We start from the raw sequence: 19,015 nt of genomic DNA on the forward strand, positions 1-19,015 counted from the left end.
AGAATGAGGCGTTCGTGCTGATAACGTATTACGAAACTTAGCTCAAAGTAATAATATAAAACAAGAAAATAGACAAGAATGTAGGGAGCAAGAGAGAAGAGATTCTTATTTCTTCCATATATTCAAGTATGTCAAGTGTGTACAATGTGATGCCCAAACCCTCTATTATAGGATGATATAGGTAATACAAAGGGATGCTATGAACATGGTATTAACTATTGAGAACATGGGGGAAGATCATGGAGGTGTGAGAGTTACATCCATAATGGTAAGAAGTAGTGGGACGTTAATGGAGAAGAATAGTGGGTGTTACTCCCTTATTAGTTATGGACAACCACCATAATCAAGTATTTCATAACAATAAGGATATTATTCTTAATTCTCTTAAAATTAACTTCTCTTATCTACCTGTCAATTCTGTTAGTCACGTGCAACTCACGTGACAGTTCCTAATCTGTCTATTTCTGTAAATATCCTTAATTCCAGGCCTAAATTATCAACTTTTCCACTGCTCTTCTTTTCCACACTTTTGACTATCATCTGCTCTTTGATCCTTCTTTTCTTCTCAAGAAACACGATCAATGATCCGTACAACTCTCTCTTCTCGATTTCTCTTTTTCCAATAATCACCAAACTACCCCCGAAAGTTTTTGTTTGATCAATTTAGGGTTTGATCTTTAGCTGTTGTGATCAGTTTATTAGTGGAAATGAAGATAGTGGATTTGGATGAGTCGTTAATGGAAGGTGATGGCAATTGTGTAAATACTGAGAAACGGGTGATTGTTGTTGGTGTTGATGCTAAAAGAGCGTTGGTCGGAGCCGGGGCTCGGATCCTTTTTTACCCGACCCTTTTATACAATGTTTTCCGCAACAAAATTCAATCGGAGTTCAGATGGTGGGATCAAATTGATCAGGTTTGACTTCTTTCTGCGCTTCGTTACAATTTATGTGACATAGTTTGCACTGCATAGAGTTTAAGAAAAAAATAAACTTTTGAAACTTATGGTTTTAAATATGCTGCGACTATAAAAGGTAAGAAGTTTAAAGTTAAATTATTTTTGAATATATAAAGGTCAAGTTGGGATAGCTAAAAAAGAAAAAAGTGCATCACTTAGATTGGAACAGAGTGAGATAATCTATGTGTCATAGTTTGACTATGCAAACTTTAGAAAAAAAGGGAGACTTTTGAAAGAAACTTATGGTTTCAGATATGTCATAACTGATGCTTTTGAAGCTTATGTTCAGTTTTAAGCATAATATTTGTATGGCTATAGACAGTGGCGGATGCAGGATTTCCGCTAAGGGGTTCAAAGGAGAATAAGATAAAAAATTAAAAGAGAGTGGCTAGTGGGAATTGAACCATCAATCTCACAAAGGTTTTGAACCCCCTTGGCCACTGAGCTATGCTTTTGGGCTATGTCAAGAGGATTCAAAATATAATATATATAAAGGCACAAAACGGATTTTGCCCTATATGTACAGTGTAATTTTTCAGCGTCCACCCCCCTAAATCTGCCCCTGGCTATAGATACGTCTCATTAATGAGAAGTTTAATGTGGAAGGTCTTAAACTTAATATTTGTGTGCCTAAAAGTGTTTCTCGTTAAGGATAAAATGAGAAGTTTAATGTGTAGTAAAGCTTTAAACATAATATTTTTGTGGATATAAAAGCTTCTCGTTTAGGATAAAATGAAAAGTTTAATGTGCGGAAGACTTTTTAAGTTTGTAGTCTTAAGCATAACATTTCTGTGATTATAAAAGCTTATCATTTCAGATAAAACGAGAAGGTTAATGTGTAATAAGACTTTTGAAGCTTGTAATATGGCAAGTCATGTTGAATGTCTCTTCCTAGTTTTTAGTTGTTTGCCCTTCGCAACTCTGGAGAAGTAAGGAAGTTGCCTCCCCCTGCTCCCGACCCCCCAAAAAGGAATATACTAAGCTTAATATGTTAAGGTCGTTTGCATTTGTAACTTTGTTTCTTGGTTTATCCAGTTTCTCCTCCTTGGAGCAGTTCCATTTCCCTCGGATGTCCCTCGGTTGAAGCAGCTTGGCGTTGGTGGTGTAATAACACTGAATGAACCTTATGAAACTTTGGTACCATCATCATTGTACCATGTGAGTATTGTAATTTGTAATCAAGTGAGTATGGATGATGGATCATTGTACCATCATCCATTTTTCTGTATTTGATTATTGTAATTTGTAATCAAGTATCTTTAATTGGATAGCTATCGGTAGTCATTATACGACTGGTACATTGCCCTTTAAGCTTTTTCTTCTTGGAAAGCTTTCAGACTAGGATGTTCATTTCTTATATAGCTCAGTCTTGAATTGCTATGGAGCTCTTTTGTTATAGTTTGCGTGTGCATATTGCAAGTTATCATTTTTTGTTTTTAGTCTGAAGTCTGAAATTAGTGTTGTGTTATTTGCCCCAAAAAAGAAGTATTCTTTGTTGCCAATGTCACGATACAATCTTCAGGGAGTTGCTCTGAATATCCACAATGACATTTAGACGCATCCTCTATTGGTAGATAGTAAGAATTTCTATCCTTGAGGCTTTTCTGATCTCGTTCAGTATCAATCAGTAAGTGTTTCTCTTCTCTGATATCCCAGTATCCACCTAGGGTTCCACCACCTTCTTGTTGTGTTACATAAAGAGATGAAGCAGCTTCTTTCCTTCCTCCCATTCCTAAACCTACATTGCACTGTAGAGGTCGACATCTCCGAGAAATTTAATGATAACCTTTGCAATTTGTTTGATTCTTTCTTTTCCAGCTTAATTTGATATAGTTGATAATGGGTCACAGAAATGTGTTTCCAGTTGAAGCATGTAGGGGACTTGCTTTGTTGAGGGAAAAAGTCAAAAAGAGTTGTCATTATTCATGGTTTTATTTCTTTAGGTGTATTTACATCTCTTTACCTCTGTGATTTCAGGCCCATGGGATAGACCATCTCGTTATTCCTACCAGAGATTATCTTTTTGCACCCTCTTTCGTGGATATAAACCGAGCAGTAGATTTTATTCACAGTGAGTGATTGTCGTTTATGTCTTCTATGTTATACTGTGGCCCTTCCTCACTTATTTGCTTCTGTTGCAGGGAATGCGTCCATTGGCCAGACTACGTATGTACATTGCAAAGCCGGAAGGGGAAGGAGCACAACCGTTGTGCTTTGCTATTTGGTAGTTGCCTTTACCTAATATAAAGCCTTTTGTATTCTGTGTGGATAATGCTTTCCAGGCAAGCTAATTTAGTACTCCCTCTGTCCTAATTTGTGAATGATGCCTTTCTATATTAAGAAATAATTTGACTTAAACTTTCCATTTTACCCTTAATAAGATGATTTATGGCCACACAAATATCTATGACTTGTTTAGACCACTAGTTTCTAGAGTCTTTCCTTCTTTCTTAAACCCCGTGTCTAGTCAAAGTGCATCACATAAAATGGAACTGAGGGAGTAGTTTTTTACTTTCAAAACTTTTAGCGATCTTTGGATTGTGTAAAAGGTTGATGCATTTACTAATTTAGGTGGAATATAAGCACATGACTCCTCGTGCTGCCCTGGAATTCGTCCGTTCCAGAAGACCTAGAGTTTTATTGGCTCCTTCTCAATGGAAGGTAAACAAGAATCTTTGAGTTAATTACTTGCTCCACTGGTGCAACATAGGATATTTATCTGCACGTTAATATATCTACATTAAACAGGCTGTTCAAGAATTCAAGCAGCAAAGAGTTGCATCTTCACCGCTCTCGGGTGATGCTGTATTGATCACTAAAGCAGATCTTGAAGGATATCATAGTTCTTCGGATGATAGTCATGGTAAGGAACTAGCCCTTGTGCCTCGAATAGCAAGAACGCAGCCGATGATAGCTAGATTATCCTGCCTCTTTGCATCCTTGAAAGTATCAGGTGGTTGTGGACCTGTTACCAGGCAACTGACTGAGGCACGTGCCTGCTAATCGCACACTCATCAGCAGCAGCTACCTTGTACAGAAGACCACTGCTAAAATAAGGTCAGAAAGAGTTTTATATCTTTGAATCTGTACTTCGGACTGAACATTAAGGGATTATGAATAGAAAAAACCAGTTGAAGTGTCCTTCAACATTGTGTAAACATGTACAGAGTATGACTTCTGTGTTCATTTGTAAATATTGCATAATTATACTCTTCCCATAAGAAAGGGCTTGAATACAGACTTATTCTGAGAGAGGATTCAGCACACCACCAGCAAACAGTAATATCTTTGTTGTATCATTTCTAATTAGGAAGAGAAACAGCAGATGATCAGCGACAAAGTCTACTTTCACTTCTCCCAATTGTGAAGATGTGTGGACATCATTCATTGGCGTGTTGTTTATCGGACATGTAAATGCATAACGTTTAACCTATATGTTCAGAAGTTGTTGCCATGTGATCAGGAGGTCATAGGTTCTAGTCGTGGAAACAGCATCTTGCAAAAATGTAGGGTAAGGCTGTGTATGATAGACCCTTGTGGTCCGTCCCTTCCCCGGACCCCGCGCATAGCGGGAGCTTAGTTCAGAAGTTGTATTCCCGGAGCTAAAAGAAAAAACCATAATATGACACATAGAGAAATCCAAAAAAAAAAAAAAGGAATGCTTACTATTATTGTTGTTGTTATTGTTGTTGTCGTATGGGGTAGGAAGATTTTATAATGAAATTGTAATTTTTGGTGTCCTAGTTCACAATCCATTCAACACATCACCTCAAAGTGTGTCCTAGACTCATATAAAATAGCTGTTAGATATTTTTTATCTTTATTAGTACTACTTTGTTGTGCGTGTATTCTTTAGCCGTGAGTATAATTCTTTTCTAACATTCACATAAATACTACTATTAAGTAATATATTTTTATTATAATTTATATATTAGTAAATGAATCTGCTGTCCACTTCCAAATCTTTATCACTATACTTAAAAGCTAAGATGGGCGATAAGGTGATTTCGTTATTAAGTTACCAAGAGGGTACCAAAAAATTCCATATGACAATTTCTTTTCTTTTTACACAAAAAATACAAGTGAAATTTAAAAGAAAGAATATAAAATACTAAATTCTAGCATATGACATTGGGGTTTCACCTATAGGGTATTTCCAAAATCCACTATAATATGCTGGAATTCTACTTGTCAAAGCATTTAAATCCATCAACAATTGCTTGTTCCATGTTTTAGGTAGGATACTTTTATCCAAATATTTTTCCGTGTGAAAGGAGTGGCTAAATGCTAATAGCTTTTTTAAATAAAGGTTAAACTCTAATAGTCGGGGTTAAAAGTGGCTTTGTCAACTAATTTTTTCTGATTTTTCTTTTGCAACACCAAAATGCTATTGACCAGTCGATCAATTAGTACAAGAACAGTATTTTATTTTATAATCCTGTGCGGGTCAAAACTAAACATTGCATTTTTTTTTAACCTTCTCAGATTTTTGTTTCTTCTTTTATACCATTATTGTTGTTATACTAAGTTGTTATCTTTATACAGGTGGTATATTATTGTAGTGTCTCGTATGCAATTTTTCCCCCATCTTTTTCAACAGATTTTCTTCCAATCATCTAGAAAAATTAATTTGTAAACCAAAAACATGAATCATACTATTTGTCATCTTTTATATTAAACGTGACATGATGGTTTACTTTTTTTATTTAAGAAAATTAGTTTAATAATCTTTCAAGAGATGGCTTTAATAGATAAATTCCTATATTTGGTAATTTATAATTCTATATCTAAAAATGATATATTATATAGATTCAAAGGTGAAATGGGGAGAAATTCAAAAATAGCCAAATTTACAAGTGGTCATTCAGAAATAGCCACAGTTTCAAAGGTAATCGAAATTTAACCACTTTTCATGTAAAGATAAAAAGAGGTAACGTTAATCGAAAAAACATTTTTGCTATATACACACACATACTCTTTATACACACACAGAAAATAAAATTTTAGGAACAGATAAAATTACTAAATAAATCAGAAAATTACTCATAAGCAAAAGAGGTAACATTAATCAAAAAACATTTAGCCACAAACGGTTTATACACACACGGTGACAGATTTTTTGAATAGAGCAAATTACTAAATAAATCGGAACTTCAGTCATAAAAAAAAAGAGGTAATTAATCGAAAAACACATTTAACACCTCAAATCAGTCATGATCAGCGGCATCCTTACCAATTTCTTTAAAATTCTAGTGCATTACCTGCTCAAAATTCGAAAAATACTCCAGCATAATATACTGGAGTTCCAGCAAAGTATACTGGAGCTCCAATATAATAAAATGGAGTTCTAGCAAAGTATACTAGACTTCCAGCATATTATACTGGAGTTCCAGTATAATATACCCAAAAGGCGTCTCAATGAAAGTTGTGGCCTAAAGCCAAATTTTAATAAGGGGTCTTAATTTTTTTTGCCTATATTATAGTTATCTTACAAAATATAGTATTAATATCACATTGATTTCTTTCTTTCTTTCTTTCTTTTTGTCTATAGAGGATTTATCTTATAAAATATAATATTACTATTCACATTGGTAAGGAAATTCAAATTAATAATATGTTAGCCACGTATTTACAATTTATTACCTTGGATCTTATTATAATAAATGTTATTTATCAAACACATGCAAGTCGAATATAGTATGAAGGCTTTCTCTTCTAAAGGCAGGGGTGAGGACTCCATTGCGGCATTAAGTAAGGAGTTGGAGGAAATCAAGGCGCATCCACTTCGTCATCTCAGTCTCTTTTTGTGCAAAGACACTAGGTCCCGAGCAATTCTACCTTCTTTCCATTATCCAACGCTCATGCGTCCCCTTTCTCCCACTCTTTTAAAGCTTTCAATAAAGCCTTCTTAGCTGTGGTATGAAGATGTGAGTATCTTAATTCAAAGTTCTAAAATATTTTTGTTATTAAAAAATAGACAGTCTTTCTTTCCTTTTTTATAAGTATTTTGTATTTGTTTTTTATTTTTCTATAAACTTCAATATTATGTAAGCGAAAATAAGATAGTAAATCCACAATTAAAAATATTTTTGGGCCCCCAAAATTTAGGTGACATAAAGCAAATGCTTTACTAGCCTCCCCTCGAGCCACCCTTGAATATACCGGTGCAGCATAATATGCTGGAAGTTCATATACAGGTGCACCGATCTCCAATATATTATGCTGGAACTTTCCGTGTTGCAACAAAATAGAGGTTATTTTTCAATGACTTTGCAAACACTGGCTATTTTTGAATGACCAGTCCGAAAACTGGCTAGCCCGTGCTATTTTTACGTGAAATGAGTGCAACCATATAATTAGCCCGAACATATAATGCTACACCCTTTGTTGTCTAGAATTCTATATCCAGAAATGAGATACTATGAATCCTTGTTAGCATTGCAAATCATGCAGCAGTAATATCTCTAATATCATATAGTCAAACATTGAAGAAAGCTGAATAAATTACTAACTTTATACACAAAAATCATGTGCCAAAATGCTGCTTATCAAAGCTTGACAAAGCTGATTTATCTATAGTATGTAACCTCCTTTATTTTTCACAAATTACCGCCGCACGCTAAAATTTCGAAATAGCTAAAAAATAACAGCATGAAAATCTTGATCGTGCTTTGTAGTTGAAAATGTTTTATTTGGAATGGAACCTGCTGCTGACTGCATCGTAACTCGGGAGGGAAAGAACTGCAATTTTGAAGTAAAATGAGCAAACCAAAGGAGAAAAAGGATCAAATAAAGATTCAAAGAAAACTAAAGGGCAGCCCAGTGCACTTAGCTCCCGCTATGCGCGGGGTCCGGCGAAGGGCCGGACCACAAGGGTCCTACGCAGCCTTACCCTGCATTTCTGCAAGAGGCTGTGTTTCCACGGCTCGAACCCGTGACCTGCTGGTCACATGGCAGCAACTTTACCAGTTAGGCCAAGGCTCCCCTTCAAAGGTTCAAAGAAAACTAATAACTGAAAAAGGATTTACCATCTCCGTAGGATGCCATGGTCAGAGGCGACGAAATTAGCTTCTGTGCAACGGAAGCAATATCTTTTGCTGAAACTGCATCAATAGCTTTCAAGAAATGCTCCACTGGTTTCCTGAGGACCCAAAAGCAATAAGCATAGAAAAACTCAAGTACTAACTCTTGTCAATTTCCACTAAACAATTGGGTCAGAGGTGCAATGATCAATTGATCATAGATCAGGAGGAGAATATAAAATGGAAAGTGAAAAAACCTAAGTACTTTACATTCTACTCAAACTCTTACATGAAATTTCTATCGTACGTCACTTCATTGGATACGCACAGAAAGAAAGTTGGTCTATATCTCTCCAAAAAAAAATCATTTTTGGGACGAGGGAAGGAATATATTAAATCTTATCTTGGTTGAAGCACACGTGCAATCTCCAATTTTGTAGCAAATAAAATAAAACTAGTAATCATTTTTATCTCTTACAGTCGAACATAACTCATCGTTCGTTATAATGATAAATAATCAGGCCATCTGAAAACCTCCCAACCCAAGGCAAAATGGGTCATTGTATGGATGGACAATTTTTAATATGGAGAGAGCAGAGCCTGAATACAAAGTTCCCTCAGATTTTCATGGAAGGGATATAATGGGAAGGGAGATTTTTTGCCTAGCCTGTTCAATGGAAGGATCAAAGTACACCACCTAATCTATTTATTAGGTGGCATCAGTTTCTCAGATTCAACAAATATAATATTGACAATCTGCCAGAGACTTCAAGTGACCAACCCGATTCGAAGCAGCAAACTTCTTTAAATAATTAAGTCAACAAAGTAAACGTTAGAAACAAGTGTATACCTCTCTCCATATGTCAAAAGTTGTCTGCCAATATCTTCTGATGCAACCATCTACAAGTCAGATATCAGCAGTAAGCACATATATTTTACAACAATATGTCCGGCAAATCCAAGCCAATGCAATATAGGAGTTTGTGCTAGTGTTACATACCCGAGATTCCAAGTTCATAAGAATGGCAGATTTTGTAGACTGTTTAGCACGGTCTAGCTGTACCTGGTCAACTGCGTGAAACGAGTAGACGCAAAGGCCACAAAATAATAATCAGTAACAGGAAAATGGAGACGGAATAATTGCATTGGTACATCGGTGGAGTTCTTTAACTTGAAAGGAGTACAGTCCTTCCTCTCGGGAAGTAAGAACATCAGGTAGAAAACATAGATTCAGTGAAAGCAAGGTAATAGTTCAGAATTATAATTCAAACCTTCTCCAGGGTTTGCTATTGCAATAAGCTCCTTAACTGCTACATCAACAGCTTGTGGCCCAAAATCAGAGGTCTGATAACCAAACACCCACAATCACCCAAAATTAAGAAAGATTTACAGTTTAGAAGTCACTATTTCATGTAGAAGTAACATAACATAAATCATCAAAAGTGCTTCACAACCAGAATTCTGCTGCTATATGCAATCGGAAGTCACCCACACATATAGCAAAACAATAGAGAAACAAGGGTTCAATTCATTTTCACACAACAAAATCTATGTGTGCAGTATGAGCCACTTAAATCGCAGAGGAAACAGCTACCTAACAGCAATAAAACAGCTATTTGGGATACCCTGCCAGTATCTGCACTTTTGGTTAATATGGACATAGTTTGGAAAACCCTATGCCTGTGCATTCCTGTTGTAAGACCATGACATTTCTATATCTCGGTATCTCAAACACACTTCTAGTTAGATCACACTTACAAGACAACTTAGACCATAGGTGCAATGTGCATTCCGAAGATTGATTTTCAGCAAACTAGACGTCTAACCTATATTTTCAGTTGACGGTTTCTTATTAATCATGAAGAAACATTTCTTGCAGAACAGTCTCAAGTGGTTCATGTCACTTTTGGTAGAGAAAACTGGAACTTAAATAAAAAATATCTTTTGATAAATAAACCAAAAAAAGACTCTTGACAAGAAAAGTGAACTTTCAAAAGAAAAAACCTCTTTTTACCCATCAACAACCCCCCGCCACCCAAAACAACGGTTCGCTTGGGGTTTTTTTTTTTTGAGGGAGGGAAGAGAAAATTAATAAACTCAGACAAGGGATATGTGTTGGACACCGGATATAGTTAGTCAAATTAAAGAAACAGAACCTAGCAACACAGATATGCATTGGGCATAGAATGTAGTTAACTCACATTAAGATCTGGAAACGTCAAGTCATGCATAATGACGAGATAATTCAAATCATAAATACTACCCTATCCTGAAAGGTAGGAGGGGAATGGGAAAAGAAGGAAAAGGGTCTGAATGAAAAAAAAATTCTGTGATAAGGTAAAGGTTTATTAATTGATGCACCAAGATGGTACCAAGGAAAAACAAGACTGCTGGGAATATCCATACAATAAGTTACAACATCACCCTAATAGTTCCAGAAAATCCATATATTGATCCACACTGCCAATGAGACTACTATTACACCAAAGAAATAAATTATTCAAACACTTATTTTTTATTCTAGCAATATGATCTCTCTGCCCATCAAAACAAGCTCTATTTCTCTCTAGCTAAATAATCCAGAATATTGACAGAGGTACGGTTAAATGAAACTGATGTCTAAGAGAGAGAAACAACCTCGAATTAACAGATTAAACATTTAATATGAAGAATGACATAGGAATTGACAGCATTGCATCTTTGCAAGAAACAAAGATGGGGATAGATGAGCAATAATGAGAGCATCTACATAGGTGTTTACCGTAGTTGCTTGAATTCCAAATAATCCGGTGTCGTTATAAATGCTGCTGAACGCAGAGAATGCTTGAATCTGAGGGTACTGATTCAAGACACGAAGATCTGCTCATCATTGTGGAAAAATCAAAATAAGGATGTGAATGGGAAAATTGGGAGAAAATCACATTTCCATCACTAAGCAAGTAAAAATACAACTCTCAATTTTGGGGCAGAATAGTCAACCAGTACATATCCATCTGATTACCAAAATATTGCCAAACAGTTGAATCTAATTTATTAATTTGTGAGTGCCAAATGGATATGCATCCTTTGTGTTTAAGTAAATGGTAAACACGCTTGTCTATGAAAACAGTGCAGGCTATGTCGACAAGACTCCATAAGAAGAAGACACAATGGAATCCCAATAGATGAACTGCGAATCACTTGCAATCGAAGGGAGACATGTGAATTGAGACTCACTTGCAATTGATGCAGAGATTCATCACTCGGTCTGGGTTCAGAAAATGTTCGGGAATTCTTGACATCTCTTTTGAAGTTTTTGAGGAAAAAACGAAGGGATGGTAGGACAATAAGGGGAAGACGACAACAGTGCCACCAAAGAAAGGCCAACAATCTGCCGCTAGAGGACAGAAAGGAGTTGCAGCAGAATGTCACCTGGCCTACACGATAGTGCTCATGAGGACAGTATTTTATTTTTTTAATTTTTTTATAAGTACTCAAGAGGACATTGTTGCTCAGTGACAGCAACATTTAGAGTGAACACTTGCAATCGAAGGGAGACTTGTGAATTGAGACTCACTTGCAATTGATGCAGAGATTCATCATTCCGTCTGGGTTCAGAAAATGTTTGGGAAATTTCTTGACATCTCTTTTGAAGTTTTGGAGAAAACAACGAAGAAAGGCCGTGGAACTGAAAGGCCAAATAAAGGCCAGAAATATCGGAGAATGAGATCATCTCATTGAAAACCGAATTGAAAAGGCAAAAAGGGATGGAGCTCAGGAGAATGAGATCATCTCTAAATCATGATGGGACTAGGGAAAGGTAGCCAGGAACATAGGCGTCTTCAAAAAGTTGAATATGGAGCTGAAGATGGCCGTGGAACTGAAAGGCTCTCGATGATCCCAATAAAAGAGTTACGGTGAAATCAGCAGTGCGAAAATGCAAGTTGTCGATCGTCTGCCAAGACAAGGTGAACATTACGATTGCACAAAGATTACAGGGTTGTCTTTGGACTAAGTGTACATTTTTTAGTTCCATAGAAGCCACCAAGTGCATACAGCAGCATGTTAACTTCGATCTGGTTGTCTTTGCACGAAGTAGAAAGAAAACTTGGGAAGTGATTAAGTCACTCTTTGTTTTTCAGTCGATAGGAACACAGAAATTGGTGGGCTTTTGAGAGCATCGAGAAGTCAATCTGGAGCTAGAAAGAGCTCCTTCATTTGGGCAGAACTTTTGGATAGCTTGAAGCTGTATGATATGTATTTTAAATTTTGAAGACCCTTATTGGGGCTATCATTTATGAAATATTGAAATTAAAGAAGAGAAGTAAAAAATATGAGAAAAACTTACATAATCTTGAGTACATCCCTTTTCCAGGACCTCCAGCTGAGAAAGATCCACCTCCTCCCATAAGCATCTGTTAAATCCTTAAAATTAATATTTCCATTCCAAAACCACATCCCACCACAGACAAACAAGGAAAACCGGACTGTAAAATCAGAGTATCAGACGAATGTTGTAAACTATCAAAGCATCAAAAAAGCAAGTTTTTCTAATCGTCTAATTCATGATACACATTAATTAAATTCCTTAGTTCCTAATTATATGTGTAATACCAAGTAATCTTCTTCCAAGCACAGACTAACATATGGAAATACATCTCTCTTTTTCAGATTGATGAATGGAGACATATATGCATACGTTCCCTAAGAGTTTGTCGAAATTTATGAGATTATATTAATAGATTTCAAATACACATGAAGTTTTCCTCCTGTAATCATTAAGGAAAAGAGAAGCCGCATTTTATAGGGCTGAAAGTAAAGTAGCACGAAATGAGAGGTGGTCGTTGTGCTAAGGGGTTTTACAAATGGGTAATGACTTGATAAGATTTAAGCTTAGAAGAGACTAGAAACTCAATGGAAATTAAAGGAAGAAGGGAAGAAAAAGCAAACCGTAGGAATCTGTTCTTATGTTTACGGCTGGAATTGCATTACTCAATCTTAAAAAGCAAAAAAGATGTTGAGTCAGATATTATCTTGTTAGCATTAGAATGTTATTTATAAGCTCTAACGACCAATCCTACTCCTTAAAGGGTCAATAAACCAACTGTTAAAAAACAATACTACTTTGACTGACACATCTAAACATACTGAATATTACCAATATATGACAAGACTCCACAAACAAACTAAACGAAAATCTTGCAATTCAAACAGCAAAGAGTCAACAGTTTAATTGAAACTTAAGTACCTGAAGAACTGTTAAAGTCATTGATTCCTTTTCAGACATCCAGCCACCAGGAACTTCAAAAGCAAGGGCAAAATGGGTCATCTGGTTTCAGAGAGGGCATAGGAACATGTTAGACACATAACTCAACACATACAGAGAGAGAGAGAGAGAGAGAGAGAGAGAGAGAGAGAGAGAGAGAGAGAGAGAGAGAGAGAGAGAGACATTTCAGAGACACACACCTCTGCATCAGCTTGACGGCGGTAATCTCCTCCGACATACACAGGTTTCGGCACCTCAGAAACAGCCACCTTAGGTAAATCAGACAGAAGAGGTTCTGCAATTTTTAACAATTCTCCATGTTCAACACCAGATGCAGCAAGAACCATCCGAGGAGCAGTATAATTCTCCTGTAAGAAGGGAAACCAGTATAAAAAAGAGATGCTTCTCCGCCGAAGTAAGCAGTAAAAAATGGATATAAGGATGTTCAGCGTAAGGAAATCAGGGCTTTAACACTCACAGCTACAAACTCTTCCAGCACTGTGCTATTCAACCTATTTATTGTAGCTTCTGTGGCCATCAGAGAATTCCCATATGGACCAGCATAACCAGCAGAATGAACTGCCTCCAAAAGCAAGTGTTGAGGGTTTTTGGAGTACTCACTAATCTCAGCTTTAACCTTCTCAAGCTGCAAAGGCGAATATTATTCTCAGAAAAATAATATGACAGCCGTTTCAAGGAAATGCCAGGATGACAGAGAAGAGGGAAACCTGTTCAGTAACTTCCCAATCCAGGAATGCAGGATTTCTAACACAGTCAACAAGCATCTCCACCATTTGTGGTACATAAGTTTTCAAAGCATCATAAGTGTAGATCATATGCTCTCGTGAGGCTGAAGCTGTTACATTACCACCAATTGCTTCAATTTCTCGTACAATTCGCAAGTGGCTCCGGTTTAATGTGCTTTTGAAGGCCATGCGTTCCAAGAGGTGTGTCGCTCCATATGAAACTGGTGTCTCGTAAATAGAGCCACAGTCAACATATAGGCCGATTGAGGCAGCAGGGTTCTGAACTCAATAAATTCGAACCATTATTAGAAATTGCAGTAAAGATAATCCAACGTTCATCTGATTATACAAAAAAAGAAAAAAGAAAAAAAAAATATAGCGTAGCTCATACCACTGATGTTTCAGAGGCCACTTTGAGACCATTGGCGAGAGTTGTTATCTGGGTCTTTCCGGGTTCAACATAATCAGGTAATGGTGGTGAGAGTTTAACATCATTAAGGGGGAAGTCCAAGGGAGGCTGTTGACTCGACTTTTCACCAGTTAGCCAACTAAAAATGCCCCCAGATGGCTTGGTTGCAACAGCAGTTGAACTTGAAAATCTTGTCAAGACCCTGTTGACTTGACGTGCCTACAAAATAGTTTTAATCATTCAGAACATGTGCAAACTATTGGTTATATTTTCATGAAGTTGATAGCAAAACCTTACATCAAAATGCAATCAAAGAGAAAGTACGAATCCAACTCCAACTTTCTTTTCTTTTTATATTACTAATGAATATGGTAACCAACATCTACACTACACCCAACCCATATCCCCAAGAGTCAACAGTGATCCTTCCCCACTTTTACTCCCTTGGTTGGTGACCTGAACCGCCGACCCCAAGGTTGGAGGTGGAGGCTGGAAGGCGCTTTCCATTTTTTTTTTTAAATTATTAATATTTAGGGGGATGGGGAATATTACATTGGTGGGATTTGATCCCTCACCACATAGCGAAGGATGAGGGGCTCACACAAAGTGTTTTACCCTCCAACCCCGACGCTTTCCACTTGAGTGCCCCTCCCTTATTATATCTTCTTTTTTTATGACTGTGGTGTCTACGCCAGCTGCTTGTACATCGACTATTCCATCAGGTACCTGCTACCTCCCACCAGTACAGATACCAGGTAATAGTGCCCACCAAGTCTTAGGCATATGGGAGCACCCCTCACTTATTGTATCAAATATACTCTAAAACCAGCACCGCGTTCTAAAAATTAACTATTCCATGGTCTAATTTGAGCAACTTAGAGGCAAAACTAGCATAAAAACTTGATCTTTTTTATGAATTTCCCTCTATTCAACTATTACTACATAGATGCCCCCAAATTCTTTTCAAAATTCCAATTTCACCATAAAATGATATCTTTTTGTATATCCCAGAGCAGTACAGTAAATTCCCAGCTGTAATCCAAAGAAGCAAAACAGAGAAATGAAATTCAACCTAACATGCATGAATAAAAAGTCAATATAATAATAAATCCATACAAATAGATTAATAAATCAACAGGACGCAGATAAAAACTGACCTAATATCAGATCCAGAGATCCAACAAGACTACAAAAAGTATTTATTTTTTATGAACGAACGAGTATAATATACGCATAACCTATTCAGTAATTTTTTACCTTAAAAATTGCACAAGAAATCTATTGCCCTACAAAGATTTACCTTTTCTTTGACATACAGTTTTTATGTATAAATTTTCATTTTTATATATGGGGGGCGCGGGGGGGGGGGGGGGTAGAGTAAGGGTGACCTTAAGAGAGCTGAGGCGAGAAGATGCGATTCTGTACATGATTGGCCGTGATGATCTGAGAACTCCCACAGATGAGAAAAAAATGCGCTTTCTGTAGAATTTTCAATTACAGTTTCAGTTGATGAAAGCTGCGGAGAAGAAGAGCTAAGTTTGTTTCTTGGGCATTGGAATTGGACAACGTTTGAGAATATAACCCAATGGGCTCTTCACTATTAAATGAGGTCGGAATTGCACCCGGTAGCCTATTTATGTGTTATTTAAGTTAGAAGAATTAACCCAAATAGCCGTCAACCATTTAAACTAACAATGCGACCAGATGAAAAAGACTGGCGTCTACTAAAATAAAGGGAAGTAAATGATGAAGACTAAAAAATGATTTAAGGTGGCATTGTTCGCGGAGAGCCCACCCCAAAAATAACCAATTGTATAATTTATGTATTATATGTGTATAATAATGTATAATCTATATATATGGCTAAAAAATAAAAATTGATATGCCCGGTTATTTATGTAAAGATCCCTTTAAATTATATTCAATTTTGGGCTTTTAATACATTTGTTGGTCGATTAAAAACTAATTACAGTTTTCTAGCCAAATATATATAAAAATCTACACTAGTTATGTGTATAATATGTATATTATACATTAAAATACAAGGAAGGGGAGCCTTGGAGTAATGGTAATGTTGTCTTCATATGACATGTAGGTCACGGATTCGAGCCGTGAAAGCAACCATTAATGTTTGCATTAGGATGGGCTGGTCCTTAAACCCTGCGTGAACACGAAATATTTTGTGCACCGAACTGCCCCGTACATTAATATATAAAATATATACAATCACTGGCTATTGTTTTTCGGGACAATTACATTGTATAGATTTTCCTTCAATTTTCTCCAAATATTTAACTTATTGCTTAGAGTACATGAGTAGGATAAGAGTTCCCACATGTGTTGTTAAATCATGAAATGAAATGCACTCAAACTTTGTTTGACTTAGTAACATCAGTTCATAAGCTATTCAAAAAAAAAAAAACCTTGGCCATATATGTTATATATATATATATATATATATATATATATATATATATATATATATATATATATATATATATTATATATATATATGCGCGCGCGAAGTTAAGCTTTGGCAAGCCCAACTTTTGACCAGTATATCTAAAAAATTTAAAACTTCAAACTCGTAAATCTGAAATTGATTTTGAATTGGCTAAACTCCCAAAAAATATATATATAAATTTAGACTATTTTTTAAATAAGTTCCTCAACGCGGCTATCTGTGCACCATAAGTGGATTATCCTTATTCGTCGCCATATAACTATTAAAAGGCCAGAAAACCTTCTAGAAAAATTTTCATAAAGCACTATCATTTAGTGGTAATTAACTATCTATAGATAACATTTGCTATATTACGGATTGTAGATACGTTTTCTGTTTTTATAAGATGTATTAGATGTATTTAAGCTACTGTATTCATGAATACAGTAGCAAAAATAGGCGTGAGGGAAGTCCAGCTAATCAGTTGTTGTATTCGAGTGTATTCGACTGTATTCATGGCGTGAAACATGGGATTACAGCTGGACAGATTATTGTATTCGACTGTATTCACGGCGTAAAACAGGGGGTTACACTGTTTTTAAACGGAAAGTGAATCAATTAACATAATAGACTTCTAATATAACTCAACAAACTCAATTATAACACACAAATTTTGTATTTCCAGTTATAAAAAAAATTCTCAATTGAAAAATACCCCAAAAACATAGCAATCTTCAGAGAAATTATATAATACATCTGAATACATAAATTATATTAATTAAAAAAAATATATGAATACATTCATGGCATATAGCGAGACAGTGAATACAATGAAATACATGGAATACAGCGGGATACATTGAAATACAATGAAAAAAAGACAGTGAATACAATGAAATACATAGAATACAGCGAGATACATTGAATTACAATGAAAAAAAGACAATGAAAATAATGAAATACATGAAAATACACCGTGATACGTTGAAAATACATTGAAATATATTAACAGAAAATCAAGTTGCTCAGCCTCAAACTCCGTCGTCTTTGTTCAAGAACAAACCCTAATTTCCGGCTCTCATTACATTAGTTTCTGCTGCTCTTTGTTTGTTTTCAAGAACTCAAAGAACATCCACAACTTTGTTCGTTTATTTCTCCATCAAAGAAACTATGAGTACTCTGCAAACTCATCGTTCTTCCCAATTTCCCATAATCACACACGAAATTCCTCACCCAATTATTATGGAAATCACCAACAGCAAAGGCGTCCCCATTACCAGAGAGTTTACAATCCAAGCACGAATTATCCGTCTTCCGGAGTTGGTCCGTCAGAGAAGTCTTCGTGGTATACCAGGTAAAATTACCGTTTGTGATTAATGGTAGGTGATGTGGGTGAGAGGAATTTTGAGATTGAGCATCGTGTTTTCAGGGAATGGGGAAGAGAATGGCATGTATTAAAGTGGAGAGAGAAAGAAAATAGTGTAACTGAATAGCGTATTTAGTGGCTTAGGGGTAGGAGGTAACCAAAATTAGATATTTTGCTATAAACATTAAAAGGTATCTATAGAATATAGTTTTTTTAAATGACATTTATTTAAAATAATAAGGTGTTAACCTTTGCTATATGAGGTAAAAATTCCAACATTCCATATACATTGACATGTACAATATCAAAGAAGCAAAAAAAAATGCCAAATACATATAGAGCCCATTAAACTTGGCCCAATTTTTCATTTTGGCACTCTAACTAACTCTTGTTCCATTTTGGCCCTCCAACCTCAATTTTTGTGTTCCACTTTAACACAAAAGCTTACTAGATTTAGTGTGTGATTTGCCTCACCCTTTAGGCGCGCGAGGAATATTTTTTCAGCCAAATTTCATACTCTCAACGTAGAGGCGGATCTAGAATTTAAATCCTATGGATTCAATTTTAATATTTTTAACATTGAACCCATTATATTTTTAAAGTTATGGGTTTATATCTATTTTTTTTTATAATTTTAATAAAATTTTACATACAAATTTTTACTCCGCGTCGAAAGTTATGGGTTCAGTTGAATCCGTAGTTATTACTGAAAATATAAATATAAAAAATATTTTTTCCACGGAAGGAGGGCAGAAAAAACAAAAAAAAATTTAATTAGAAATTACAAAAAACAATTAGGGGGTTGGGGGGGGGTGGGGAATGGGATGG

The 19,015-nt window shown here is 35.9% G+C and overlaps 2 protein-coding genes across 3 annotated transcripts; one reads left to right on the forward strand and one right to left on the reverse strand.

Moving 5' to 3' along the window:
- Window positions 1–506: 506 nt before the first annotated feature.
- LOC109218704 (putative dual specificity protein phosphatase DSP8) lies at window positions 507–4,699 on the forward strand. Of its 2 annotated transcripts, XR_002066812.1 has the most exons (7): window positions 507–914; window positions 1,992–2,114; window positions 2,934–3,027; window positions 3,098–3,180; window positions 3,528–3,617; window positions 3,705–4,013; window positions 4,267–4,699. XR_002066812.1 is itself a non-coding variant. In XM_019383075.1 (6 exons), exons 1-6 carry the CDS (start codon window positions 708–710, stop codon window positions 3,957–3,959), a joined length of 852 nt encoding a protein of 283 aa, XP_019238620.1. In that variant the 5' UTR covers window positions 507–707; the 3' UTR covers window positions 3,960–4,222. The 2 variants fall into 2 exon arrangements, 1 of the variants encoding a protein (XP_019238620.1); XM_019383075.1 differs by lacking the exon at window positions 4,267–4,699 and having other exon boundaries at window positions 3,705–4,222.
- A 2,674-nt stretch (window positions 4,700–7,373) lies between these two features.
- On the reverse strand, window positions 7,374–15,951 carry LOC109218702 (mitochondrial-processing peptidase subunit alpha). Its single transcript, XM_019383073.1, has 13 exons — window positions 15,767–15,951; window positions 14,361–14,597; window positions 13,952–14,248; window positions 13,702–13,869; window positions 13,424–13,591; window positions 13,206–13,286; window positions 12,306–12,372; window positions 10,740–10,837; window positions 9,250–9,322; window positions 8,979–9,049; window positions 8,829–8,878; window positions 7,985–8,097; window positions 7,374–7,697 (listed from the first exon to the last, which is right to left on the reverse strand). Exons 1-13 carry the CDS (start codon window positions 15,803–15,805, stop codon window positions 7,645–7,647), a joined length of 1,515 nt encoding a protein of 504 aa, XP_019238618.1. The 5' UTR covers window positions 15,806–15,951; the 3' UTR covers window positions 7,374–7,644.
- Between the last annotated feature and the right edge of the window lie 3,064 nt (window positions 15,952–19,015).

This window comes from Nicotiana attenuata, unplaced genomic scaffold, assembly GCF_001879085.1.
Source record: "Nicotiana attenuata strain UT unplaced genomic scaffold, NIATTr2, whole genome shotgun sequence".
Taxonomy (NCBI): Eukaryota; Viridiplantae; Streptophyta; class Magnoliopsida; order Solanales; family Solanaceae; genus Nicotiana; species Nicotiana attenuata.

Bases quoted from the DNA above. Each gene is read 5' to 3' on its own strand.
- LOC109218704 (XM_019383075.1), top strand. From the start codon at position 708: ATGAAGATAGTGGATTTGGATGAGTCGTTAATGGAAGGTGATGGCAAT. The intron at 3,028-3,097 runs GTGAGTGATTGT...CTTCTGTTGCAG, and splicing joins AGCAGTAGATTTTATTCACA to GGAATGCGTCCATTGGCCAG. The intron at 3,181-3,527 runs GTAGTTGCCTTT...TTACTAATTTAG, and splicing joins CCGTTGTGCTTTGCTATTTG to GTGGAATATAAGCACATGAC.
- LOC109218702 (XM_019383073.1), bottom strand. From the start codon at position 15,805: ATGTACAGAATCGCATCTTCTCGCCTCAGCTCTCTTAAG. The intron at 13,287-13,423 runs GTGTGTGTCTCT...CTCTGAAACCAG, and splicing joins GCCGTCAAGCTGATGCAGAG to ATGACCCATTTTGCCCTTGC. The intron at 8,098-8,828 runs GTATACACTTGT...TTGGGTCCTCAG, and splicing joins CTTTTGACATATGGAGAGAG to GAAACCAGTGGAGCATTTCT.